At 37.6% G+C, this 27,366-nt stretch overlaps 2 protein-coding genes across 3 annotated transcripts in view; both read left to right on the forward strand.

The window, feature by feature from the left end:
- Positions 1-8,341, forward strand: part of LOC108673602 (frizzled-2) — a 94,265-nt gene extending 85,924 nt beyond the window's left edge. The window contains exon 2 of the mRNA XM_018161452.2: positions 4,559-8,341. Coding sequence (XP_018016941.1) covers positions 4,559-5,091 — 533 coding nt within the window. The 3' untranslated portion in view covers positions 5,092-8,341. The remainder of the gene's footprint in view (positions 1-4,558) is intronic.
- A 15,515-nt stretch (positions 8,342-23,856) lies between these two features.
- Positions 23,857-27,366, forward strand: part of LOC108673599 (neurexin-4) — a 27,745-nt gene continuing 24,235 nt past the window's right edge. The window contains exon 1 of one of the 2 annotated variants that reach the window (XM_018161450.2): positions 23,857-24,017. In XM_018161450.2, coding sequence (XP_018016939.1) covers positions 23,969-24,017 — 49 coding nt within the window. In that variant the 5' untranslated portion in view covers positions 23,857-23,968. The remainder of the gene's footprint in view (positions 24,018-27,366) is intronic. The other variant, XM_018161449.2, reaches the window with a different exon arrangement.

Genomic DNA, 27,366 nt, shown 5'->3' on the forward strand with positions numbered 1-27,366 from the left:
CTTGGCGATGACGCGGTTATTCTGGCGATGTTGGCTGAGCCGCTGCGCCGTCTGTGCGACGCTCAGCTCCCCCTCTGCCTTCCGCTTCCGGCTAAAATTGGAGGCTTTCTGAGGAGATGACGACCGATGGAAACGCTCTGTCTTTGATGTTGCTCGGCGACTGAGCAGAGATTGTCCGTAAAGCGTTTTGTAGTCGCGTTTACCTCAACCTTCTTCTGGAAACATTTTCCATTATTATTCTTGACTTTACATTGAGTTTTTTCATGCGTCTCTGTTTCAGCTTTGTGGTCTATGAGGAATTATAATGATGTGCTTTACAATGAGAGCGTATAGAGTTCAAAGCGTTTCAACTTACGTTCATACATTTTATGTAACATGATTGCAGAGCTCCCTTGCTTTGCAATCATTCAATCTTTTCAGTTATAGTGACTCGTTAGAGTTCCATTGTACATTTGAAATCTCTACTCAAAATAGCGGGTCTGTTTGTTACGAGCTTTACAGGAAAAGATCGAATCCATGCAAAACAATCCAAGTTCATAACGTACCGGATTCAAATTTCCTTAACATTACTCTTATCTTGCTCATTCTATGTAGTACCTACCTTAAAGGCATTTTCGATCAAGCTGTTGGATGCCCATGTAAGTATGAGACCGAATTCGGTTCATATAATTAATAATCAAATAATTTTGGCTCTCAGTACACGCCAAGATGTTGAATCGTGTTCGGTATCCTTAAAGTTTGGAACTTGGAAAACGCATGGCAATATAATTGTAAGTACCTATTCTAATTGATCTTGGAAATAAATTTGCCATCGGAGCATGTTTGGCACCCAAAACCAAACATCGGAGCATGTTTGGTTTGGGAATTCGTTCAAAACTGCTTTCAATAACATCTAACTTCAGTTATGACGTATAAGTAATGTTTGTTGATCGGGTGCCTGTTAGCCAAACCTGTAAAATTGTACCCTTAGGTTGGCAATTCTCTGAGCGCAACGTGAGATTATTAGCAAACCTTCTCCAAAACCCACAATTCAAAGTTTGTAAAAAACTTCATAACCGTTCAATTCTTGGGTAAAATGCTCTGGAATACTGCACAGTTCTGGAGACCACGAGAATGGGAGGTGGTCAGCCCCTGAACTGTGAGTAAGAGTTCTTCCTCGAAGACCTCTCGTATCGATCGCTGTCAGCTCCGAGTTCTCCGTAGCCTCGCCGTTTGTAGCGTTGTCCTCAGGCTCTTGGCTTGATTCTTTTCTCTATATTATCAGGACAGAGAGTATGTAATCAGACGTGAACCAATTTTTTAATTCCTATTTCAAGTTATAATTTTTTTCTTGAAAACTTGATCAACTTCTGTGCATTTTTCTCTCCCGAATGTTGACATTTTGTCTGCGTTATTCATCTGTAGATTTTATTTATTTGTTATTTTTCTAATCTCTCCTTAATTTTCTTTTATGCCGCTGCATAAAAGGCTGAGTATAAAATTATTCTTGGTATATACTAAGTTATATGTCTTATGACAGAAGCTTTCATCCCCCCGAAATTCTCCTGACGCCGTCTTGTTCTTTCGTCACCCTCCACACGACAAACTCTTGTATTCCTGTGGCGTCCATGTGGCAATTTACCAAAGATGGAGGATCGCCGGGGAATCAATCACGAGGCGCGCGTGTGTTGAGATCCAATGGGCTACTGGCGAGCTGCAACTGTTCATTTTAACGCACTTCGTGGATTTCTAAGTGCCTGAATTGTTGCATGATGGGAATTGTCAACAAATCTGTGACCTTAACGAATTTGTGGACCTGCATCTCATGTTAACAATAGAGCAGCGAGTTTGTGTTTTTGTACATTTTTGGATATTCGATAGTTCAACAGTAATTTCATAAAGCTTCTTTTATATATTTTTTTAATTGACTTGTCTGGTTTTTTAGTAAGCCAATCACCTGTGTTGCGCCTGAAACTTGCAAAGAAAATCTAGCAAACATTTGCTGCAATGCTTTCTAATTCTGACTATCTCTACCATCCTTGCTAAATGCGAAATTGAAGGATGCTTTGCACTGAGGCAGCGCATGCTTGTTCTCAGTGAATATCTGCGTGGTGATGGGTAATTTCTCGTGCATGAAGCGTTGTGTTGGCGCGAGGCGTGCATTATCCCCTGTGGTGTCAGGCTATTACCTTGAGCCATGAGCAGGCTTCCGACGCCCAAATACTCGTTGCTGTCAGCGTTACTGTGCGCCGCACAATAGCGTTATGACCCTCGCTCAGAGACGTGCATAGGCTCTTCTCTTACATATTATTTCAAGCTGATGATAGTGTCTCTGTGATAGACGTTTACGGGTGTCTATCACAGTCGATAGGCGTTTGTGATACGGGCGTCTCGCTTTAATATCGTATTAATTCTCTGAGGATTATTTACTTTACTCATAAGCCATGTTAAAATTTGCCTCTAAACTGCGAATTTTTATTGAAATTGAGCTTCTGAAAAAGATTTAGCGATGGAAAAATTTTCAGTGCCCAATTTAAAGTTATACGAGTGTATCTACGATGAAATTTCGTCAGCGTTTCTAATATGCACTCTGGAGCTGCGTTGTGGTCCGGGAGTGTTTGCACGCGGGAGGAGGAGACGAATGTGTTGCTAATTTGTTGGTGATTGCGACACCTTATCTCGAGCTGCAGGCTGCGCTGCGCACAATGAATATGCAAGCTCTAAGGTCTCACGACGACTATTGCATTATTGTTGGGAACTGTCAGAAATCTCAAAGTTAGGTCTGTATATAGTCCCAAATTCTGTAGAACCAAAAAAAAAATAAATCACGAAATGGTTATGGTGTAGAACGACAGCTCTTCGACCGATTTTAATATGCCATCTAGAGAAAGCGCTATTTGTTATTCCTCAGTTACTCGTAAAATTACGGACGCTCAAAACATAATTATGGTCTTCTGTAAGAAAATTGTTTGCCGCGGCGCAAGATTGTGGGTATATCGCCTTAAAGTTCTAACTCCTTCCCAGCATAATATATCTTGAAATGGACCAACATCATGAAAATATTTTAGTCGTGTTTCCTCACGACTGAAATGTTAGCAAGTTTGGGACCTCAATGAAATGATTACGATGCAGTGCCCTTTAAAATGTTTCAAAATTACCATTTGATCAAATTTTGTCAGCTAGTGAGTTTTGATTGATTTAACACTAATTATTCTTGACACTATTCAGCGACTTAATAAATAAAGTTGGATTTTTAATAAAAAATTCGTCTTCATTCCGAAAACTTAAGTGCCTCACAAACTTGTGTGAAAATTCATAATGTGGGCATCAAACCAGGCGAATCTGTAGCCTCAGGAAATTCATACGATTTGTTTCACAGCCGTTTTCTTGGCCCGACAATTTACTGACAAACTAGACAGTTATCACCTACTGTAAATACTTGCCCATGTCCATTGCATGTCAGCAATAAGAAGGAGCGAATACCACGCATAGACCAAGATAAATTGCAGTAAACTTACGTTCATTGAATGCAAATTTGTGGCTCTTATATTCAACCGAGGTATATGGTCGTTATTGTAGATGCTGCATTCTGAATGTAAGAAGCTTTGCGCTTTGTGTAGGCTTCTCTAATGCAATCATAACACAGATAAGTTTCATTAGCTCGCTTGTTATATGCGAAAAAATTCTACTGTTCGATTCCATTTCGTTTAAGAATTCAGAAACTTCAATTATGACCACTACCCAATGTTTTGAGGGCAAGATTAAATTTTTGAGCAACTATTTAGACAATGTTACGTCGAATTGTCAAATTCTAGTTTATAATGAATCTGACCGCGTTGATAAATTATCTGTACCGCCTTGAAACAAAATGCTGTAACTAATTGATTCAAGACTTCATCGGCGCTTTTGTACTTTTTACACATTTTTGCCCTTCTTTGAAGAAGCAGAATTCACCGGTGAAAAATTGAAGTATTTATTGCTATTATAGCTTTCTCATCTGAAGTATAGCTTTATTTCACACTAAAGCATTATTCAGCCTTATTTCCTGCTGTGTAATTTCTTAAGTGTTGGACTGTGTTATAATTTGGCGAAGACGACATGCAGCTAACTAGTACTACACCCTGATAACGTTTTATTACTTGTCAAATACTAACTACAACACTCAACCGCTTTCTCACGTTCCACAATTTGTTAGCGTATCTTTGGTAACATCAGTATGAAAAAAATTATCGCTTTTAGATATTTTGAAGCTCAACCGAATTTGTCCTTGCTTAACCGATGTGGTAGAGGGTTTTTTGAAGATTTTGAAAATTCCACGAGAGTGATCTGCTCGTTAGCCTAGTTATTTTCTTAAATGTGATGACTGCACTTCTTTGTATGGCTTTACTAATCCCTGTGCGCCAGAAAAATACGACAGAAAGCCTGATTTTCGAACAGTACGTTCTTATTGGTACAGATCTGTGGCGATTTATAAGTTATTTAATTTATTTAGCCTTGTGTACCGAGCCCTCAAATTAAGTTTTTAAATGAGTTAAGTAAGAATTTAGGATAATGTTTGATGATTTGTTTTTCTTTGCAGGGGACGTGCTGACGGGAGCTTGCTACGTCGGACTATGGAACGTGAAGGCGATGCGATGGTTCGTGTTGGCGCCGCTGTTCCTGTACCTCGTGCTGGGGACGGTGTTCCTCTTCGTGGGCTTCGTAAGCCTGTTCCGCGTGCGCTCGATCATCAAGCACAGCTGCACCAAAACCGACAAAATGGCTCGCTTTGTAGTCCGTATTGGAGTGTTCAGTTTCCTGTATTCGGTGCCCGCTTGGATTGTTGTGGGCTGCCTGATTTATGAACAGCAACATCACAACGAATGGATGCTGGGATGGCAAGAAGAGAAATGCATGTCTCGCGAGGAACCTTGGTTGCGTTACGGCATCAGCTGCCCTCGGGGTAAAGATCATATGGTGCGGCCTCCACTGATCTTCTTCCTCGTCAAGTACCTGAGTTCTTTGTTCGTTGGTATCACCGCAGGATTTTGGGTTTGGTCTAGCAAAACAATTTCTATTTGGAAGAATTTTTACAACAGTTTGTTGGGCCGCCGTCCCGAAAGCTACGTGTGACAATCAGCCCCTGCGTGGTCACAACAAAATCAACAAACGCCTCTCAACCATTCGCTGCATCATCCTTTGGTGCAGCCAATGCATCTCCATCATCCGCACACAGCTGGAGGAGCCTCTTCCACCACTCCGTTAGCTTCTCATCCGTCTATTCCATCCCATCATATGTCTGAAGAAACTATGCCATTCCGACCAGCTCACACTCCCGACGAGACTAATTTCTGACCTTGTACTATCCTCAGCTCTGACCCGGCTTGAGCACTTACTTACTACTTCAGATATTGCCAAAATTTCTTCTAATTTATGATGTGGATTCCATTTCTACGGATAAAAATACTTCAATTCATTGAATCGCCAATTCTGTTCATTGTATTGCCCGTGAAATATTCTACCATTATACTTATGGTTGCACCAATAATGCATGACTTATCTGTGGTTGATCAGACGTAGGCACTGAAACCCAAAAAAGAGCTCGAGACTCGACTGCATTATAAGCCAAATTAAATGTTTAATATGAAAAAATATAAATTTTTATTCAATTTTCACTCCACTTCTCTAGTCCCATTCTATGCACCTGCACTCAAGTTTCGCTCACTGCCCTTCACGTGTTCATTTAAAGTTCATCTTCACCAGTCACCCTCATGCACAAGAAAGACTCGGCGTTTGTTCAGAGTTTGGGGCGATCACGTAGGGCGATTGTAGGATGCGTGGCGTTCGTGTCCACGATCTTCATGCATCATCTTTGTTTATAATATTAATTATTAGGCCACTAGACGTGTCATTGTCTTGAGTTGGTTGCTAGCTTTAGTTTTGTTTTAGATGAGCGACTGGCAAGGCAACATCTAAGCGCTCTCTGGCTTCTCCACTAAAGACTCCATCACACTGCTTCTACGATCACAAATTATTTCGTAAATTTTTGTAAAGTGCATAATTTTAAACGGAGTCCTTTTCTCTATTTGAGTTACATTAAATGTTTTCAAGCTTGTACCGTAATTCAAAATTAATCTCATACATTGCAAGTACTCTGGAAAAAATGAATAAATGTTGATATTTGTTTGAAATATTCACTTTTGTTCATTTCACCTTGCCGTAGTATGAATTATACGAATTTTGTTCGATAACTCTAAATACTGATTACTGATTCGTATACGTATGCAGTTTGATGACGTGCAAGCGCTTGCTTAATTTTTGCTAAAGAAACTCGTGCAGCGAACATTCTTTTTGAATCCTTAAGATTTAAAAACACGCTTTATGTGCTTAACTCCTCTCATGCCTTTAATAGGCGCCTTTAAATTCTCTCAACCTTCATTAGATTCTTTCTATAATCATGAGAATTTTGAGCGCATGTGTATGGTTACGAGGCATGTCTAACTGTCACTCTCCAGAGCTTAATATTGCCGCGCTTAACCCGTGACATATTTTAGTGTCAATTGTATGTGCAAGACGTACAAATGCAGGGTTGTTAAGATGTAAGGTAGGGTGCTTATTGTTGATACTGCTTTGTTCTTCTGTAAATGGCGTGCATGTAAATCGTCATACTTCGTATAAATAAGCTCTTAGAATATTGAATCCTATAGTAAAATTAACTTATAACGCAGTAGTCAGCTGTTGTTCATGTTAAAGTTTTGCAATTCCATCGCATTCGTAATTCAAGTGTTGTCAAAAAATCACAGAAAAACAAAATGTTCTGTCTTTGTATGTCTTCAGTAAGCAATTAAGTAAAAATGGATCTAAATCAAAAGTACGTGTAAGGTTTTTAGTTATCTTGACCCGTGAATTTCCTTGTTCTTCAATTTCGAAATTTTTTATACAACGTCGATAGCTGCATCGTTTATTGACATGGTTAATGCACGATCGTAGTTGCACCTCATTCAAATTCCTGTGTGTTTAGAAAGTTATTATTTCTACAAGTAATATCTCTCCAGTCATCAAAAAATTGATAGACAGTTAATATAGATAGTGAATTTTGTTGATAATGTACAGTTGAATTATAAACTAGTTAAATGATTCTTTTTCTTCTTACTGTCATTAATGAATTAATATTTAAGGTGACACATGTTGATACTTAATGCCGGCGCTTATCACGCTGTATGTGTATCTCATACTGAAGCATGACTTATTCATTGTCGTCACACAAGGGTTTTTTTAATAGCCATGGAAATTAAAGCTTATATTTTTTATATCCTTTGAATAAAATGTACTTAATGCGAATATCAATTTATTCATACAGTTCATTGCAATTATTACGAAAGATGTTTCTGTTTTTACAGTGTTTCAATCGTTCGACTTCCCAATGATCAATACTGAGTGAAATTAAGTTAGAAATGTGCTAATGCTAGATCAATGCTTGTGACTTCTGCTTCGCCATATTTGCCTGCCATGCAGGCTTTCCCAATCTTGTCGATACATGAGGCATTTATTAATAAGAGTAGCATGCCAGTTCGGTGAATGTACATATGTGACTTGTGTTCTGTCTTTATAGCCAACAATATCGTTCTGAGCGCCAGGGGTTGTTGAAGTAGTTCTTGTTTTAGAGGGACCGAGATAATCTCATTTTCTCATTTTCATAATCAGTGACTTAACTTCTAATATTTAATATGGGTACTAGAGCTTTTATTGAAAAACCACGCCAAAATTCCTCCCAAACTTACGCCGATTATTGAGCAGAATAAATTGCCAGTCATCCATCCAATTCACTTTGGCCGCGCCGACTTTTTGGTGCAGAGGATTAAACACGCTTCTTTCGGCGTAAATAATTTTTAAACTGTTTAAATCCTGTATTTTTTGGAACATAATTGAGGTATTTTCTGAAGGTAGCAAGCCTTCCTCTGTGCCATGCTGCAATAAGTATATAATTGGTTTACCATTAAGTCGCAGCCACGCGATTTACTAAGCTTTGCTAAACTGTTATTCGAACCGACGTTTGTAATCCTATCAAAAAGTACTTAGGAAATTTTAATTGTTCATTAAAACCATCTCAGCTTCCATGTCTCTTGTATGTTTCTTGTTTCCTAATTCTCACAGAAATTGACGTACTGCCAAATGATTGCGTATAAATGTGATTGAAATATAAGTAGCAGGAACTGTCCTATGATTTGTTGTTTAGATCTTCTTGTACAACACTCGTTCGAGTGCCGCTCGACACGAGTTTCCTCGTCTTCGCTGTTTTGTGTACAATTGTAGCTGTGTAAATACGACTCGTGTACTTTAACGCTGTGTGAATACTTGCTTCGCTGAATAAACGATCTCTTGATGAGTTGTTTCTTATCCTCGCTGCATTTGAAAATTTTTTCGTCGTTAAAACATTAGTCACTTTTTCAAACATTGAACATTGTAATAGCACAAAGAAATCCATTCGTTGATGCCCATTATATAGTAAAATTATTCTAGAGTACTTCTTTGATTTGCCTGCTGTTTCAACTCGATATAATTCAATGTGAAGCAAGAAATCAGTGGTATGTACTATCTCAGTATCATGTTGTGCTCTGAGGTTATCTGGAGTCGTGTCCCAATAAATTTAGTAGACGAAGTGAAACATTTTTTCGACTGCTGATAATTATAATTAATGAAAATAGAAATTTATAACATTGGAGTCAAACTCTCGCACTGATTTCCACGTCCTTGATAATGATTCATCCTCCACTCTTCATATCCTATATTCAAATGGAGTCATTAGTCAACAGCAGCCACTCACGTAACTGCAAACAAGTGCAGGCAAACACCTAATGAGAGAATCTCTTGAAGACGCTCTCGAGTCGAGTATTTTGTGTACACTTCCACCCCGGCCTCCCCACGCTAAATGAACGGGTAGAGCCGGCACTGCAAACAACTAATCCAGCAGCCATCACGGCTCACCGAACTGTGACTATAAATAATGGTACACCGCCAGCCTCACACCACTAACATTTGAAATACTGACAACTCAAGTGAAGTTATTGGGAGTACATTACTCCGTAATGGTCGAAATTTATTCCATACAATATTCAATACGCAACGAGAACATCATTTAGTTTGTAGTCATTCCTGGTTGGAAAAGTTGCCCATATTCAATTTTAGTCACCGTTTTCAACACACAGTCTGCTTCCTTGGACTACCTTTACCTCTTCAGTTAAATAGTGTGGCCAGGTTAATGTCTCGTACATTGTACAGAAAAAATTTCAACGACCGTATAATCGAATTCTGGATAATGAAAAAATTAGAAGATGGTGCAGCATGTGAATTACTTAACATGAGCCTCGTTAACTAGCTCAAAACGCTTATTGTTGAACTAGCTCGCGAATATTTCCTGATCTGTGCCCACAAGATAATATTTCGGTAAGTCTTCTTTGCAGTGGAATCGTAAATTTCACAATTACTTACACAATTAAATGATTTAAAGCTGTATTTATAGTTTCATCAAACTTCCTCTGAGGAACCGAGTAAAATACGCAATACACATCTCTCCTCTCGCCCTAACATCAAAATCATCACGCATATTTTTTTGGCTGAATATGTTTTACTTGTAAGGATTCATGAAATTATGGATAACTTACCTAGGTATTTAATTATATCATTTAATTCAGCCCTAATAAATTCAGCGATGTGCCCGCTGATTTTTAGTATTTTAGTATTTTATTACGTTGATAATTATAAGTTCATGCGTTGATGATTATGATTATAAGTTCTACGGCCATATAAATCAAGAAGGGCAGTCTCATCCATGTAATGAAAAATATCTGACCCCAGCATTAAAAAATCGAGTCAGTTTATTGTCAGTATGGCTAATAGCAGCATCTATTACATTTTATATTTTCAATTTTCATTACAAAGAATTTTAGGTAGAGTACTCTTACGTTATTACCCATTTATTTCGTTGAACTACGTTGGTTCGTGCCAAGTTGTAGCTGTTTTAACCATGCCAGCATAAAGGTCATGTAAGCGAATGCCACAGCGTTTGGCGTCCGTTGGATTGCGGACCGCCAGATGAAGCAATTAGCCTGCATTACACGCTGCCTCCAAAGTTCCGTTTCATTAAAAATGGCCCACGTTATTCATTGTCCAGCTCGATGCTCACGATAACAAAGTATGACCCAAAGTGTTAGCGCAATTGTTATTAATAAGCAATCTCAATAATTAAATGCTGGCAAATGCAGTAATAGCGTGCCAGGAGACTTGACTTGTCCCGAAGTAACAGCAGACGTAGATGAGCAACACTTGACAGCGACGTCCAGGCTAATCAGACGCGCTTGTGCAGCTTAAGAACAGCGGAGCATTGACGTCAGTTGCGCCTAGTCACCCTATTCATCAATTACCAAGCATGATATTCACATTTGTCCTGCTAAGAGTTCAACGACACATGAGAATAGGAACTAAGTGCTTGTAAGGCGTGGCCGTTTATGCCGATATACCAGCCAAATTATTTATGGTTTAGGGCAGACTCAGCAAAGGTGGTAAAGATTTCATTGTTGTACTAATACTAAACGTTCGAAAATATACGTCGATATCTCTTAATTTCGAAGTTGATTAGAAGAAATAGTTTTTTTACTCAATAAATTTCCTCAGTTATATTCAAGTATATGACGATTCAAAATCATTTAGGTTAACTAATGTTAATCATGCGTAAGGCATATGTTAAAAAGAAATGCCATGATAATAGAAATTTACGAGTTTCTGTGCTGCTCGATATTACAAAGCTTGATGCTGCAGAAGTGCATTGGATAATAATTGTCATTAGATAATAATACATTTAAAGATAATCAATATAAATTAGGAAAAATTAATAATTCGTGGCACAGCCGAAAACGTTTCATAAAAATCGAGTTTGCGTTGTGAATTTTCTATAATACTTGACGTTTTATCAAATTATTACAAATTTTAACTTTGGAAACTTTTATTTTAAACGCAACAGAAAGAAACTTATTACTAATCGTCCAAATTAGATCGGTAAGTAATGAATTAAAGGCAATTAAATCTGCATGTAGTTTCCATAAGATTTATAATGGTACCTATTCTTCTATCTTTGGTATTTACAAACTCGCGAGTCTCGTCGGCATCCATTATGCCTGTGACACTAATTATACTAGGGCAATAAATTCTTCAAAAAGCATCTGTAAATTATATTATATTAAAGTGGACCTTCTCACAATTTTTACTGAAACTCAAAAATGTTAGATAAATGATGTCTATATTGCAAAGAGTGGAGTGGAAAACCGAAAACTGTTCATACGGATGATATTTTTCAGCAAATGACATTTCTTGCACAACATGCAAGCTTCACGATGAAAATTTTAGAGCTTAAATGATTACTGGAAGCTACATCGAGAGATCAGTTGCCAATATACTGAAAATTCATAAAAATTGAACCAGCATCTAATGAGAAATTGTCTCTAAAAATTTTTCACCTATTAAGTTTGCCATAATTTTGAACTTGAACTTGAGAATTTTGAACTTGAGAATCAGTTTCGCACGCTGTCGACGTGTGGTTGAAAACATCCGTGTGAAGGCACACCTCTGAATTATTTTACGTTACTACATAGACATTCATTGTGATCAACCAGCTTCTTCTTGATGATTGAATCTAATGATGTCGATTGTGTTTACAAGTCATGACCAATCAATTACAATGGAGTTTGAACATCTTTTATAAGAGGACCTATAATCCATGGTAATTTATAATTACCATGACTTCTTGATGATTTTAGGTAATAAAAGATTATAAGTAATCTTGTTATACGTAGTATGTCGAGCCAGGCTATGGAGGGGCCTGAGTCACCCGACACGCGATCGAAGCCCCGGCAGTGAAGCGGACGAGGCCCCATTTCCTGCTTCCGCTCGGCCGCTCGTTTCTCGGATAAAAAATGACTATTTTCGCAGAGATGAATTCCTGAACTTTCATTCTTGTGAATATATTTTTCAACTAAAATATTGTATTGTAAATAATTTTCAAAGCCACGAGCCCATTAATGTACCTTATATTTCCGCACTGAATATCGTATAATTTCATGCAACGTATTCCGTTCATATCATCGAGTCAAGATAATCGTGTTTTCAAAAAAGTAATGAACTCCAATCATATTAAGGCGATTTTGCTTGTAAGACTTTAGGTATCGACTGAACACTTCTGTTCAAATCATAAATGAATTTATTTACAGTTGATATTACAATCCTTTTTGTTAATTGTTTATTGCTTAAGATTGAAAGATAAACAAAATTCCGCTCAGTTTCTTTTGGGGACCAATTATAGAAAAAGTGACGTTAAATTCTAGGTTTTTGTGTAGGTTTTTTTTCACCAGAAATCGAGTCAACCGAATTACCGCTAACTGCGGCACCGCGCCGATCTCGAGTGCCGTTAACATCCGTCCTTCAAGCCACCACCGCGCCGGTCTCGGGCGCCGGTACGACCAATGCTTCAAGCCACCACCGCGCCGGTCTCGGGCGCCGGTACGACCAATGCTTCAAGCCACCACCGCGCCGGTCTCGGGCGCCGGTACGACCAATGCTTAAAGCCACCACCGCGCCGGTCTCGGGCGCCGGTACGACCAATGCTCCAAGCCACCATGACGCCGATCCCGGTTACCAGTACCACACATCCTTCAAGCCAACATCTTATGCAGTCCCGGTCGCCAGGAACGACATATTCTTCGACCCACCATCGCGCCGGTCCCGGCTGCCGTTAGGGCCCATCCTTCAAGTCAACATCATGCGGTCCAGGGCTCCACTACGACTATTTTTTTCAAACCAGCATCACGTGCGGCCCAGGGCGCCAGGAACGACCCAACCATTCAGCAAACATCACGCCAGTCCCGCGGGCGCCGGTGAGACACATCCTTTAAGGCACCATCGGGCCTGTATCGGGCGCCGTTTTGAAGCACCATTCCAGCCACCACCGCGGCCCTAATTTCAAATTTCCATGCTCGCTGCTGCTCTAATTGCCCCTTTAGTTTCACTAGCGCATTTGCAATGCAGCATTGCGTTTAATTCAAAGCCATTTGCATCGGTGCTACATATTTATTGGTACGATTTAGGTCGAGCCATGGCTGCTGGGCAGTAGTTGCCTAGCTTCAGCTTAGACGGGAGCTAAACTTTAATAAATTGAAATTCGGAGTCTATCATATATTATCATGTCATTACATGGTGAAGAAACATTAATACCTCATTCTATGGTAAACGGCAAATATGGCAAATGTTAATAAAAATAACATATTATTGTCTTTAAAGATATTTATCGTTACGTTAAAGCAAATATTTTGAACAGGATCGCATTTTGGATGAATAACGCTGGATAGAACATGCGCTTCATGCGTGCTCACTGCTATGCCATAAAAATGTCAATCATAAGAAGAAGCTAAGATCAAATTAAAAGAAGTACAGCGGTCCTTCTCGACATTTCGCATCTGCATCGTATCCAGTTTACCCATTTTCTTTTGCGCTTCCTTGAATTTATTTAATAGAGTTATTGATGAATAGTTGTTAAATATTTTTATTATCAACTATATATTACTATAATATTTTCTTATAAATATTATTAAATTTTTGGGAGTTTATTCTCGTGCAGATGCTAGTGGCATCAATCACTGGCTTAGGTTAAGTCAACGAGTCGTAATATCATATAGTGATGTAGCTGCATTAAATGAAGACAATCGACCACAAAACACAACCGCCGCTGAATAAAATTAATTATCGATTGATAATTTTATCGATTGATAATTATCGATTGATAATTTTATGATTGATACCCGAAACCAAACAAATAGACATTAAAACATTTCGAGGCCCTCCGTTTGATTTACTCCCAGGTTCTAATTTATCTGGAGCAAATATGCCTGCCTCGCTTTAAACTTTAAAGGCACGAAATTATCAGAAATTGATGTACTCAATAGCGTACGTGACTTGATCAAGACGCTTGAACTTAAATGCACGAGGCATCACTTCTGCTGTGCGAATAAATGATGCTATATTATCCGTTCAAGTCTGCAGAAATTGCGAAAAATCTCAAAGGTTGATTCTGTTTTTCTGCGTTCTACGATGCGCATAAATCAATTTTGAAAGAACTGTGCTTCTATTTGTTCATATGCTTTAAATTTAAAATGTTCGGCATATGAATACTCTAAATGATTATGATTAGAAATTTATTAAAATACTAAATATTTTCATCGACTTCAAGCCTGTTAGAGCTGTGTTTGCTGTACACGTTTGTCATGAACTTATCATATACTATATTTACGTTTACGTTCTAGTAGTTTACGTTGAATAATACAAAATAAAGAGCAATATTCCGCTTTCTAATTTTAAATGGTTCCATTATATCTATTTACCAGTTATAAATTGAATAATATTGATTTATTTGCGTTGAAGATGGCACTTATTAAAGTGTTTATTAGAGATCGGTGAGTTCGTGCGGCTTGAGTTATAAGTCCATTGTATTCGAAGGGATATCTGCATACTAACTCCTACAGTGCTGTCGCATGAATAGTTCAGAAACGGTCAACTTCTCAGTAGGTGTCAATGTACTTGAGCAATAACGGTGACTGAATGTGCAGCAAAAGAGTGAGGAGGGTCAAGCACAGCATTTAAAGTGATAAATTAACGAGCTTGAATGTGTGAGGAATGAGCCTTTGTCAAAGCAAATGTGTCTTGGAATGCGCCAGACAAGTTCTTTATCAGGCACTGCTCCATTTCTGCGCGCACCGAACAATTCTATCGCCATTAGCATTCACCGGCACCTCATAGCATTATCTCAATAGCAATTTATAATGAGACCACACACATAACCGGCATTCTCTTAATACTTGTTCTTCCCCGACCAATTACTTACTTTTTCAATACCATGAGTGCATGAAGCTACTTATCGTACACGCATTTACGGCCCCACGCTACGGTAATGAGGCAAGTTCGTATCTTCCTCCTGATTTATGGCTTGCTTTGAATAACCCTCAGGCATTGTCAGACCCCAAAAAAGTACTTTAAATCGGAGATGATTTACTGGTTGTTTCAGGGCAGTTTCTCCGTTTGGGCATATGTCAGGCCAACAAATGCATATGCTTGTAAAAAATGATTGTTCTGACATGACAATTTAGTCTTAAATATCAAAATAAGATATTATTTAACAATTAATTAATCAACTCTAAATTAGTCTTTGACAGTTTTCAAGAATTTTCGACTCTATTAGCGTAAGGAAACGAATATAGAATTACTTTTGGAACATAAATTAGCGAAGTCTCACAGTATTCTCTATGTTTTTATCGACAGAACTAATAAATCAATCGAACTGTTTTTATAAGAATTGTTTTACGGCATTACTGGGTGCGTCTGTTGGCATTCAGAGCTAATTTGTTACGACCAAGTTCATTGACGCTTAAGTCTGCAGTCGCAATCGCCGGGAAGAAGAAATTATTATTGTAGATAGCGTGCCCAATTTTTATATATAGCGTGCACAGCTTTGCGGATATATTTTAAACATAACAAATAAAAAGGGAAGTTTTAGCAGAGCACTAAACTCTTTTGGGTTCGAGGGTAATAGAAGTAACACCAAAAAGTATTTCCTTTTAAATGGAGGCGAATTCTATTGAGTTCGAAGAGGATGTAAGCAATACCAAGAGTATTGCCTTTTAATACGATTCGAATTCTCTTCCGTTGAAAGAGAATGCAAGCAACACCAAGAGTATTGCCTTTTAATTAGAGGCGAATTCTCTTGCGTTCCAGGACGATGTAAGCAACTCCAAGAGTATTGCCATCATTTACAGGGATCCTTCAGGTAATCTGCACGAATCTCCGTTACAGGGACAAATGCTATTTCTTTATTCGAGCAAAAATATTCATTAGCATTATAATCAAATTCATCGACAATACTCATATATCGGAAAAGCTAAACTCAGATACTTTAGACGCATCTATTGAAGGTAAACGCTTCAACGAACCACAGAAGAATGCATTGATGTGTATGGTAAGAATCACATCAAAACTCGAGAAAGTCCGGCACGACAGCCGAGGGTGCGAACCTAAGACAACAGTCGGGCACAAGTGTTGAGGGTCCAGGTCTAAGCAAGGCTCCAAAAGTGAGTAATGTGGTAACGAGCCACTCCGAAATGCGGCCAACCTTAGCTGCTATAGAGGCACTATATAGCTTTAACAACATTAAGAGGGGTAACGAGCGGAGATGGTAGTGGACGTAAAATATCGACTTAAAATTATTACACAGTCAATGTCGTAATAAAGAGTTCTCCATAGCATCAATGCATTACGCTTGCTCTTATAGCAAGTGCTTAGAAACCTTCAGGACTAGAGAGGGCTTACGGCTTGTACTGGTCATCTGCACGAGCGCTACATAAGCACAAATTTATATAGCATAGTTAGCTTATACGTATATATATTTTTCACACTTGCGATCACCAAGACTGAAAACATGTCCGTTCTACATGAGGTAACTCATCTATACTGCAATATCACAGAAAATTCTACAGTTATAATATAAACAATAAGGTCGGTCATTATCGTATAATTCTCGACGCTCGGCTGGCTGGCGAAAGCTAATCGCGTTCGTCCTCGGAAGACGCACGTTCTGAGTAAATTTTGATAAGCAATCTCTAAATAAATGTTTTAAATTCAACGTATTATGAGATTCCTTGTCTTAGTCCTGAAAGTATGAAAAGATACATCTCGCTATGTCAGACGTTAATTCCAAGGTTCCGCAGTGAAAAAAAAGGCATCATTTCTGACTGGTGAAAATGTATATACCTGCAAAAATATATCATGACAAGTGTTATCTGCAACACATTATTTATATTCAAAATTTATTTGACTTATACTCTAAGTTTTGTTTTGTGAACGAGCTTCATTGAGGATATGAGTTTGCTTTGAGCAAATCCTGTGAACTTTACGATTCCTTCATTTTTACGTTTCTTTATCCTTGTAAATTGTTTAATCCGAGCTGCTTTAAATACTTGTTTATCTGCAAAATTTAATCAGCCGATAATTTTACCGTGAATGAGGAGGCAGAAGTAATAATTAATAACGATATTGAAAACATCTCACTTCAATAAATTCCTTAAGTTCAAGCCGAGAACCTCTACTCCAGGTGGTTGGGCGCAGCGAGCCGTTATTCCGTGTAGGATCGAGTTCGGCTCGGTCGCAGTAAATTTGATCATAACGATAAATTCGGTTCTCCATTCCTGCCCACTTCCTCCTTAAAAATGAGCTTCGTTCAAATTGGTCGCTTATGTAGTATGTGTGCTCCACCCTCTGTGGCGGAGTACGTGGATGAAAAACGACGACGTTGCTACTCACATGCACGTCCTAATTACTCATGATGAAAATGATCTCTATGAGATTATACCCTAATACTCGTGTATTAGACTTGAATTATCGATATGATGGATCCTTGAGATTACTTTCGGAATTGTCTGCATAATCTTCCTGCGTTCTTCGTACTTCTGAGATGTCCTCGGCGACAGGCCACATCAGGCCTACACTTCAGTGCCGAGATCGCTATGTTATGTTATATTATGTTATGTCGTGTGACATCTATTCAAGGAAATATAAACGAAAATGCGTGACTGGTGCGAAAACAATTAACACGGAATAAATTTTCCGTTTCCTTGCCACTGACAGGAGATCTATTGAGAATAAGTTGTCTTCGTTACTCTCCCTTCTGCCTATTTATTTTTCCTGCGAAATTTTATATTATTATTCTGTTGTGGTTTTACAATTGATGACTAAAAATATGATGACAGACAAAGAAAATGAAGGTTCTATTGGCAAGAAATACGCAAGCATTTCAACGCGAGACCTGCTGAAATTACTGGTGCACCATTAGTGCATCAAGCTCTTATCTCTTGAGGCCAATGATCGCCTTCTTGTAAGCACGGCCGGCATTTGCCTGGTCGTGTCCTGAGATTAGACTGCATTATTCTGTCCCCGATCACAGGAAGTCTTCAGGCATCATACAAAACTATAGCCCCATAGCTGTGGCGGGCGGACGTCATCTCAACGGAGTACCTTTCTTTTCATATCAAATTAATTGCGCGTTACTCGGAAAGGGGAACTGCGCGCTGCAAGAGTCTCTCAATAATTCATGTCAAGCTCCTGAATCCATGATTGTTTAAAATTAGAAAATGTATTGCAAAAATTTTATAATAGGTCATTATCATCAATAAAATGTAATATTGGTCACGGACAACATGCTTGCAGCTGATGTTCATGTGTTATTTATAGACAATATTCCGTTACTTTCCATCCATCGTTGCTGTCTGTTTGTGTCCCGCTGTAACAAGGCCTGTATACTCGTGCTGCTAATCAAAACTTTGTCAACTCGTCAGCCATGATTGACAAAGTTTTGAGTTTATTAGCTCGTTATAACTTCAATTCGACCGTTCGATATAATTACTTACCATTAAAAAGTAAATGCTGTTAAATTTTTAGACAATCTTTACGTAGGCAGGCGTGAAACGGAAACCGGGAGGATTCAGTTGATATTTTTTATTATAATATTAGAGATTATATCTGTTCATAATTTCTCTGTATGATCTGAGAAGCCGTTAGTATTTTAGAAACTTGAAAATTTAAACGTCGAAAAGTGCTGCATATGTCGGCTGGCTGGGACTGGGGAGCTATAGGTGCTAATGCAGTTTTGGGCTGCACTGCCGCAATTGTTTCTTAATGCTCAGTCGTCTGCATTGCGGCGCGAACTGACCTTAGGACGCCCACCCAACATAGCTTAGGCGAGTCTTATGGCCCCTCTATAGGCAGTTATGGCTATTGAACGTCCACCGTACAAGATTTAACAAACGTGCGCTAAGCAGTTTTCTTCAGCTTTAAGTATCTTAAGCGGAGTTTGGATCCTTTTTACAGTTACATTGCATTCACAGTATGCGAGCAAAGCTATACCATCAAACCAGCTGAACAAATTAACTTGTAATAGAGGGAGTTGAAATTTCAGTGAAGAATGTTGTCTTTATGATGTTGAATTGAAGGGAGATCTGTAAGGAATTTACACGAATATAATCGCTGATAAACTTTATTTGAGAATCCACAGGATAAATCTTCAAAGGTTTTCGAAGGCAAGCGAATAAGTGAAGAAACAGTGGAGCAACTGCAACCAGAGAAAAAACAGTCTGATTAACTGACAAACGTAGTACAAGTATGCTTTTTATGATCATATTCTGTATTCCAATATATCGGCATATCATTTGACAGTGAACTTGATTCCCAGTATTAACCTTTGCGAAACTAAATACGGCAGCACGCAGCAGCAAATAGACGAGGCGTTCCGTACGACAAATTTCCCGCAGAATGGGTGACGTGAGATGCGAGTCGTTATACTGTAACGTAACAAAGACTTCTTGAATCACAGTAAAATATAAAGGACTGTTTAATTGAGCAATATGATCTCACATATAGTCGTTCAGTTTAAGTGCGATCAAATATTGATTTAACCAACCTTCTAAATTATTGCCGATGGCTCCATTTAGAAGTGGCATTAGATGCCATTCAGAGGTTTGACTTAGATAAAATGTGCAATGGTTTGTAATAGGTTGGCCCAACTCAGCTAATTTGGTAAATAAGTTAATCAGTAATCAGGTTAAGATTAAGGTTCTAGGCCGGCTATAAGGCCAGAGTAATTAATGCGTCATAGACGACTTTGCAATATTGGGTCCAACCAAAGAAGTGAATTCGCATGCATTAACAGGACTAGGGGCCCATTCCATGCATTAAATCAAGTAAATATAGAGAGGAAATGCGCATACTATGCTGTACATTATACAGCAATCTAGAATGCATCATTTGTCACCTCCTTCGAAGCTCCTAACTCTTAATTCCTTATCCTAGACGTTAATAACTATTCATACTTAATCTTCATGGTCTTCCTTAAATTAAAACGGAACAGAATTTCTTATAGATCGTAATTTTTCAAGAATTAACTAGATGTATATGATTAAATTGCGAGTTGTAAATCTTTTTTACATGACTTTGCACGACTTGAATACAATTTATAACCTCACTGTATTGTAGCTGCTAATCATATGAATGATTCCTTGACAGTAAGGTAAAACTCGTCTCTAATAATGATAGTTAAAATTAAAATCGAGCTCATAGTTAATTGTTGTCGTCACTCGCAAAAAGATTTTCGCATTATAACATCTGCGCCAGGAAATTACAGATGCACCTTCATGCAAAATGAGCGATTTGTCGACTCACTATAAAAATAATGCTGCCGAATTTTTTAAATCTTCTCAAAATGTTAACTTGATAAAGCAAAACTGGAAGATAGGACCTCTACACAAGCATTGGGCAGGTCTCATAAGAGACCAATGCAGCAGCGGCTGAGAGGCTGGCACTGCAGATCTGTAGAATAAGGTGAAGCGAAATAAGGTTTCTTATTTCGTGATCCTCTTAAACAGAAAATATCGACAATATGGTTATCCATCTCTATTAATCTTTCTTGTATTTTTCTTGTTTAACTGAAATGGCCTCATTGCAATACAAAGGAATTCAGTGTTGCCAGACAGAGGTCAGAAGTTGGAATGTACGAATTACCCGAATTCCCATCCCGGGCGATCGTGCAAGAGATCTTTACCAAGAGCAGAGTAATTTGAGCAGAGTAATTTAATTCAATATATAGATTGAAAAAGATGTGGAGGGAACAATCTTTTCCAACAACATGGAAGGCTGTTACGTGAGACCAGAGCTGGGCAGCGCTACTTTGAAATGTAGCGGCGCTACCGCTACCGCTACATGCTCTAAATATTGCGGGCGCTACCGCTACACCCACTAGATTGTAGCGAGCGCTACCGCTACCGCTACAGCAAAATGTAGCGCCGCTACATTAGCCGCTACAATGGCCAAAATTATCGGAAATCTCTAAATATTTATTGTTCTGCTATTGTGATTTACTCATAAACATTTAATAATAATAAAACATTTTCTAAACATATCAATGCAACTTTATAGCAATTAACCTAACCGAACTAGTACGGGTTAGTTACAGTAAATAAAAGTTACAGTTATTTTTACGTTTTACCTTCCTTACATGGATGTTTACTTTAATCTACCAATCTCAAAAATTATCCACATATACATATAGAAAATCAGTTTTTAGCGCTGATTTTTACATTTCAAGGTAGCGCTGCCCAGCTCTGTATATATATCTGGATAATTTTTGAGATTGGCAGATTAAAGCAGACATCCATGTAGGGAAGGTGAAACATAAAAATAACTGTGTAAAAATAACTGTAAGCAAACTGAAACATGAAAAAATATCTGTAAGTGGTAACTGGTAACAACTTAACAAGGAACAACTAACATGTTGACACTAGTAACAGGCTGAGGTTGACAACATTGCACCGAAATCTTTCGTACAGTTTTATTCTGTAATTTATATTATGTATGTATCATGCTGGTTTTTAANGCCCTACCGCTACCGCTGCATTGCCTTAAATGTAGCGCCGCTATCGCTACCGCTACATGTAGCGCGCTACTGCCCACCTCTGCGTGAGACACATGGTATTGAACATGATATCTGCGTATTGAATGGCCTTCCTGGACCAGAGGTTTACTGTATTATCAATTATTGTGGTTAATTATAATTTTTATTCAAGAAAGGCTTGTTACAATGGGGTTACCTATTTTTCTCATTGCTGAATGAAACTATAATATTTTTAAATTTTCGCTAGTGCTGCACGAAATATCAAGGGACGATTATTACTGTATATGAACAGATCACATTTTTTCACTTCAGGTTTTTCATCCATGCTAAATAATTTGAAAGACAGATTATAATTATTTGATTATTAGCATCCGGTTTCACTCAAGGGATTGATGAAATTTTCGCAGTGGAATAAAACTTTGGTTAATCATTTCTATTGCATCGAGTCATTGTCGAATCATTTCTATTACTGGCCTTCTCTTGTTCTCATGCAAAAAAAAAATTCGAATGAAAAATCTCAAAATATGTTTGCAAAATTCTCATTAATTTCGAAGGTTAACTAAACAAATAACTCTCAACAGCACGACCTGTTTTTCATTGAGACGTGATATGATCAGCCATATAAGGTCTTACTGTCGAAATTGAATGTCAAACCGTCTCTTTTCGAAACGAATTGTCTCCCAGCAGCTGTTGAATGAAATGAAACACAAATATATGTGTTTATTGAATATTTTATATAAGAATAGGAGTGCAATATTATATCCTACAGACACACACGTGCCCTCAACATCCTACGTGCAATGATATGCTGTTTCTTATGTCATTTTTGAGGATCTTTGAGCAGAATTGATTTGTGTGTGATACTTTCGACTGTCTTTCAGCTCAATATTACAGAGACCATTGTTCAGCTCTTCAACTCACTTGTTCCGTCTGTTCTGGAGGACGGGGTTTCAATATACCTCACTACACGACACTTCTACCTAGAGGATGTCCTGGCCTGGTAATCCTAGGCCTGCCAAGCTAAGAGGGAAAACGATCGTAATCCATGGAACGCACGACTAGGATCAGCCACCATTGAACATTCATGATGACAGAGAAGAACGTGGACTAACAGCCGAAATTTGTCTACCACGAATCCCAGGATTCTCAAGCGGTTATAATGCAATTGAAAACACAATTAACTCACAGCAATGCACACGTTAAGCATCGTCACAATTTTTGTGTTCAGTTTCGTTTTTAGAAAAGCGAAACAAAAGCATAGGTTGCATTAGTCTACCAGGTTATTTTTGGCGACGTTATAACCAACGTTATTCTAGTCTAATTTAAGGTGACCAAAAATATAATGTTGTTTTAGTAAAAAATGAACTAAATTACAAAAATTGTGACAGTGTTCACCGCGGCGCATTGCTATTAATTATTTTTAATTAGTGATGTATTTCATTCCACCAGGATCGAATCAGAATTGAGGGAGCGTGCAAACGTGCAATTTTGCGTTTTTTTTGTCTAAAACAAAACAACGTAAAAATTATTACTACGATACAGTATGTTATTTAAATTCTTTGTTTTTAATTTAATGCCAATTAGTTACGAGTTAACGGAGTCATACGCCGCATTGAGCGCAACCCAAAACTCGTCTAATATCTTGTCTCACAAGAAACGATGTTGTTCTAAGAAAAATAGACAGGTGAAGAATAAGCGAGCTAGGATGTATTTCACATCAAAGTGGTCAGGTTTCAGTTGCTGGTAACTGGGTATAACTATGTTTGAGTGTTTATGGTTTGTACTACACGATGTTCAGCATCCTACTACGAAAGAGATGCAAATTTTCGGCAGGATCCAATCAGAATAATTTGGATAAGTCTACATAAAAAAGACATTCATAAAATTTTTAAATTGTTATGACTCTCATTTTTCACGATTTAATAGCTCTTTATTACAATGGACGTTCTGGTGGAATTCTTGGGTAAGGACCTTTTCCAAAAGTCTATTGTTGTTGAGCAATGCAATTACTAGAACTAGACAAACAACACACCCATCTGAATTAAAAATTGATGAATGATACTTTAATTTCAAAATAAATATTTAGTATATACTTCGGAGAAATGTTCGAAATTAATTCATTTTTAATTTCGATGTTTTAAACAGTTTTCTTTGCATCGAAATTCCATCGAAAAATAAATGTTCGAGTCCTGTGATGACTGAGCCGGACCAGTTTGTCTTAAAATTAATTATTTCATTTCAACTATCGCTTGCTAAAAACAAAATTTTAAATCATTTATATGTAATTTTAATACAATGCAAATAAATAAAACAATTTATTTTGAAATTATAACGAAATTGTCCTCTTTTCAGGCACGCCCTACCTTTCGAACACTTATCTACCCGTTGTGTTCCTATGACGTCATTTGTTATGGAAGCAGGGCGTTCCGCAATGAGTTCAAACAGGTCTTAGATTTCTTCAATTAGCTAATCCTCACTAAAATGACTTTTTACATAGTATTTTTCATGCTGATTCTTCGCACATCGGCAGGTGAGTAAACTAAGTGCATTTAAAGCTCTTACTTTGTATTCAATAAAAAGCATTATTATGGCAAATTTATTATAATTAAGGATAGGTACTGAGAGAATTTAACAATCCTTTCAAAATGACTCCTATTTTAGACCGCCTGAGTTGAAGTAGGCTAGTAATGTTGAATATTTTGGAAATTCTTGGGCTCTTTGTTATTGCTCCTTATTTTTGAATAGATAAACAGATGATTTTATTTCCCTAAATTCATAGTGGCAAAGCAGAGAGTTTTTTAGACTCTCCCTCAAGTTCATTTTTGAGTCCTATAAGTAGACCAGCAAAGTATCCTGGATACCAGCATTATCATACATAAGAAAGTGGTTTGCTAAAATTAATAGTAAGTTAGTGTAAATTGCTCACTAGCCTAGGCTAATTTTTAATTATTTTACCTCATATAAATTCATTGTTTTAATGCCTAAAATCTGAAATATTGAACAGAAATTTTCAAAAATTGTGATAGGGTAAATGAGGTACCTATATTCTGACACATTAAGGACGTAGAAAAAAATGAATGGCTGTAAAAAAATCACCGTATGCCATAGTGGCAAAGCAGAGAGTTTTTTAGACTCTCCCTCAAGTTCATTTTTGAGTCCTATAAGTAGACCAGTAAAGTATCCTGGATACCAGCATCATCATACATAAGAAAGTGGTTTGCATCTTGGGTAAATGAGGAAATTAAAAATGAACTGATTCTAAAAACTCTCTGGTTTGTCACTATGCCGCAGGGTGGAATTCTAGAAATGGAGGTTCACTTATAAAAAAGCTTTCCACCCAAGGTGGAATGCTTTCCTTAGATACAGTGCTCTGCCAGGTGACCGCGTTTGAAAATGAAAAGGAGGATCAAAAGTGGACAAACTGTTTCAGTTGTATAATACCTCAGATTTGTTATAAAATTGGTTGAATGTCTCTTGTTTGATAGATATTCTCTATTTTTCTTTTATTTAATGGATTTTTTGAAAATTTTCCAGGCTTTTTGTTTGTAATGATCAAGTTTAAGTTAAGTATTTAGTTAACCAGTACTGCAGTACATATACCATATTTGGGGGCAGGGCTTATGGGCATAACCAATCACAGCTGGAAAGCATCCCCATCAACCAATCACAGCTTGAAAGCATCCCCAGCAACCAATCACAGCTGGAAAGCATCCCCATCAACCAATCACAGCTTGAAAGCATCCCCAGCAACCAATCACAGCTAGAAAGCAGATAACATTACAACTCCATTAACCAATCGCAGCTGGAAAGCTGGAAGGGGCTAAAATCACAATCCCATAAACCAATCACAGTTGAAAAGTGATAGGATATGTATAATGTATATAATAAAATGGACTGGAAGTGGAAAGTTCCTGGACTTTCCAACCTTTCAGGTCCTGCTTTCCAGTATGCTATGTGTACTGGTTAATTTAATATCCCTCTAGAATTCCACACTGCTATGCCGTATGCGCAACTCGAGTTCTGTTTGCTTTACGTCACTCTCCAAACACCGTACTATGCGCCAGCAACAATGAAACGCCACAAAATGTTGCCATATTTATTTAAAAGCCTTTAGAATGCAAACCTACCAAATCCATATATTCTGACGGCCCGACGCTGCGTGTGACTAAATTTGGCATTTTTTGAGACTAATTCTGGCCGCGCTTCAAACTTTACTAATTTGTAATTCCAACACTCTTGTGTTCAAATTCCGTTTGCTGTGTGAGCTGTATTGGAATACAACACAACTTGGAATTAGAACATTATTGAATATTGAACACTACTTAAGGGGACCGTCTAACCTAAAATTTTCAATTTTGGCTTTTCCGGTTTTTGAGCTCATCTTAAAGCTGAAATTCTGCTCTTTCCAATGGTACCACTGCCATCGCTGTACGCCAATATTTACGTTCATGACGTCTCTTTAAAGGGAAGATATCACGTTTTCTATCAATTTTTTCGAAAAATTCATAGAAGTAAAATGTTTTTATTTTTACATTTTACGTTTGAATGTGAAGTTTCATGATGATCGGATAATAACTTTAGGAGTTATAGGCTATCTCCAATTTAGGTTAGACGGTCCCCTTAATTAGGCTTTTAATTAAGAGCTATTACGCTTTTAATTAAGAAAATTTTAATTTTTGCGCACAGCCTTGGAATGAGCGTTACGTTATGTCTCGTTTTAAATCTGTCTGTCTCGTCCTGGTTCATAATTTACCAGGACACAAGTTTTAAAGTCCGGGACAGAAGTCTTGTCTTGGTTCATACATTTATTCCGGGACAAATTTTACCCTCTGTCCCATTATTTTTTTCCTGGTATTTTCTCGTCTCGTTTCATCTGTCCCGGTTCATTTCGAGAAAATTATTTCAAGACGCAGGAGTCTATGTAAAACCATCTCTTAACTTGATCATCTATTAATTTATTTACCACTTCAAGGTCCACTTGAAATCAGCAAATACAAGTATACACAAAGGATTTCTAATATATTCACATTACACAGACTTATTTAAAAGTCTCAAACCATAATATTCTTTCTACACAAACAGTTTATCACTATTTGGTAGAGCAAGGTAACTATAAACTTTGACACGTTTTTTGATGTTCTCACTGGGTAGCTTGCAGCCTTGCACTGTCTCTCTTTGCTCTTTGGATCTCAACAGTTTCCCACCAGATGGCCCAGACTTAGTGTTTTGGCAATAGAATGGCGTGCAATAGTATGACATTACTATTCCAACCATCAATGAATGCGTGGAACTATGACAAGGCTTAATATAAAGGAAAAAAGTTGAGAAGTGTCGGAATTACCCCAGATGTTCGAATATACCGCGTTTACCCTACCAAGATTGTTCCAGAGATGATTTATAAAAATTGCAATCAAAATATATTTTATTTAAGGTTTGTTTTGCCTGATTTTCAACTTTGGCAATCCATTCTAAAAAAGTGGGCTGAAACCATATTCGACACATGCCTACTATGGTCATCCTTGGTCAATAGTAGCTTTTGGTCAATCTAGGAAAAAAATAAGAAAAAGGCATATTTTGCTTTGAATTCCAAAAGTTGTTGAAAAAATGATAGTTTTAACATATGCTTCTTGAAAAATTATGTCCAATATTGCAGAATGCAGATAGGCCTAGTTTGGAATGTGATGCATGTCAGTTAATGATGTCATTTTTCTATTTAGAGAAACACTCGAGCAGGTAGAAGTCACCAATGAGCTAGACAAATCGTGCACATAGACAAATTTACATATTCTAATTTATATATATATATACATATATATATATATATATATATATATATATATATATATAACAATAAGATAGCAGAATAAGCTTATTTAAAC

The sequence above is a fragment of the Hyalella azteca genome, unplaced genomic scaffold (assembly GCF_000764305.2).
Source record: "Hyalella azteca isolate HAZT.00-mixed unplaced genomic scaffold, Hazt_2.0.2 contig5782, whole genome shotgun sequence".
Classification (NCBI taxonomy): Eukaryota; Metazoa; Arthropoda; class Malacostraca; order Amphipoda; family Hyalellidae; genus Hyalella; species Hyalella azteca.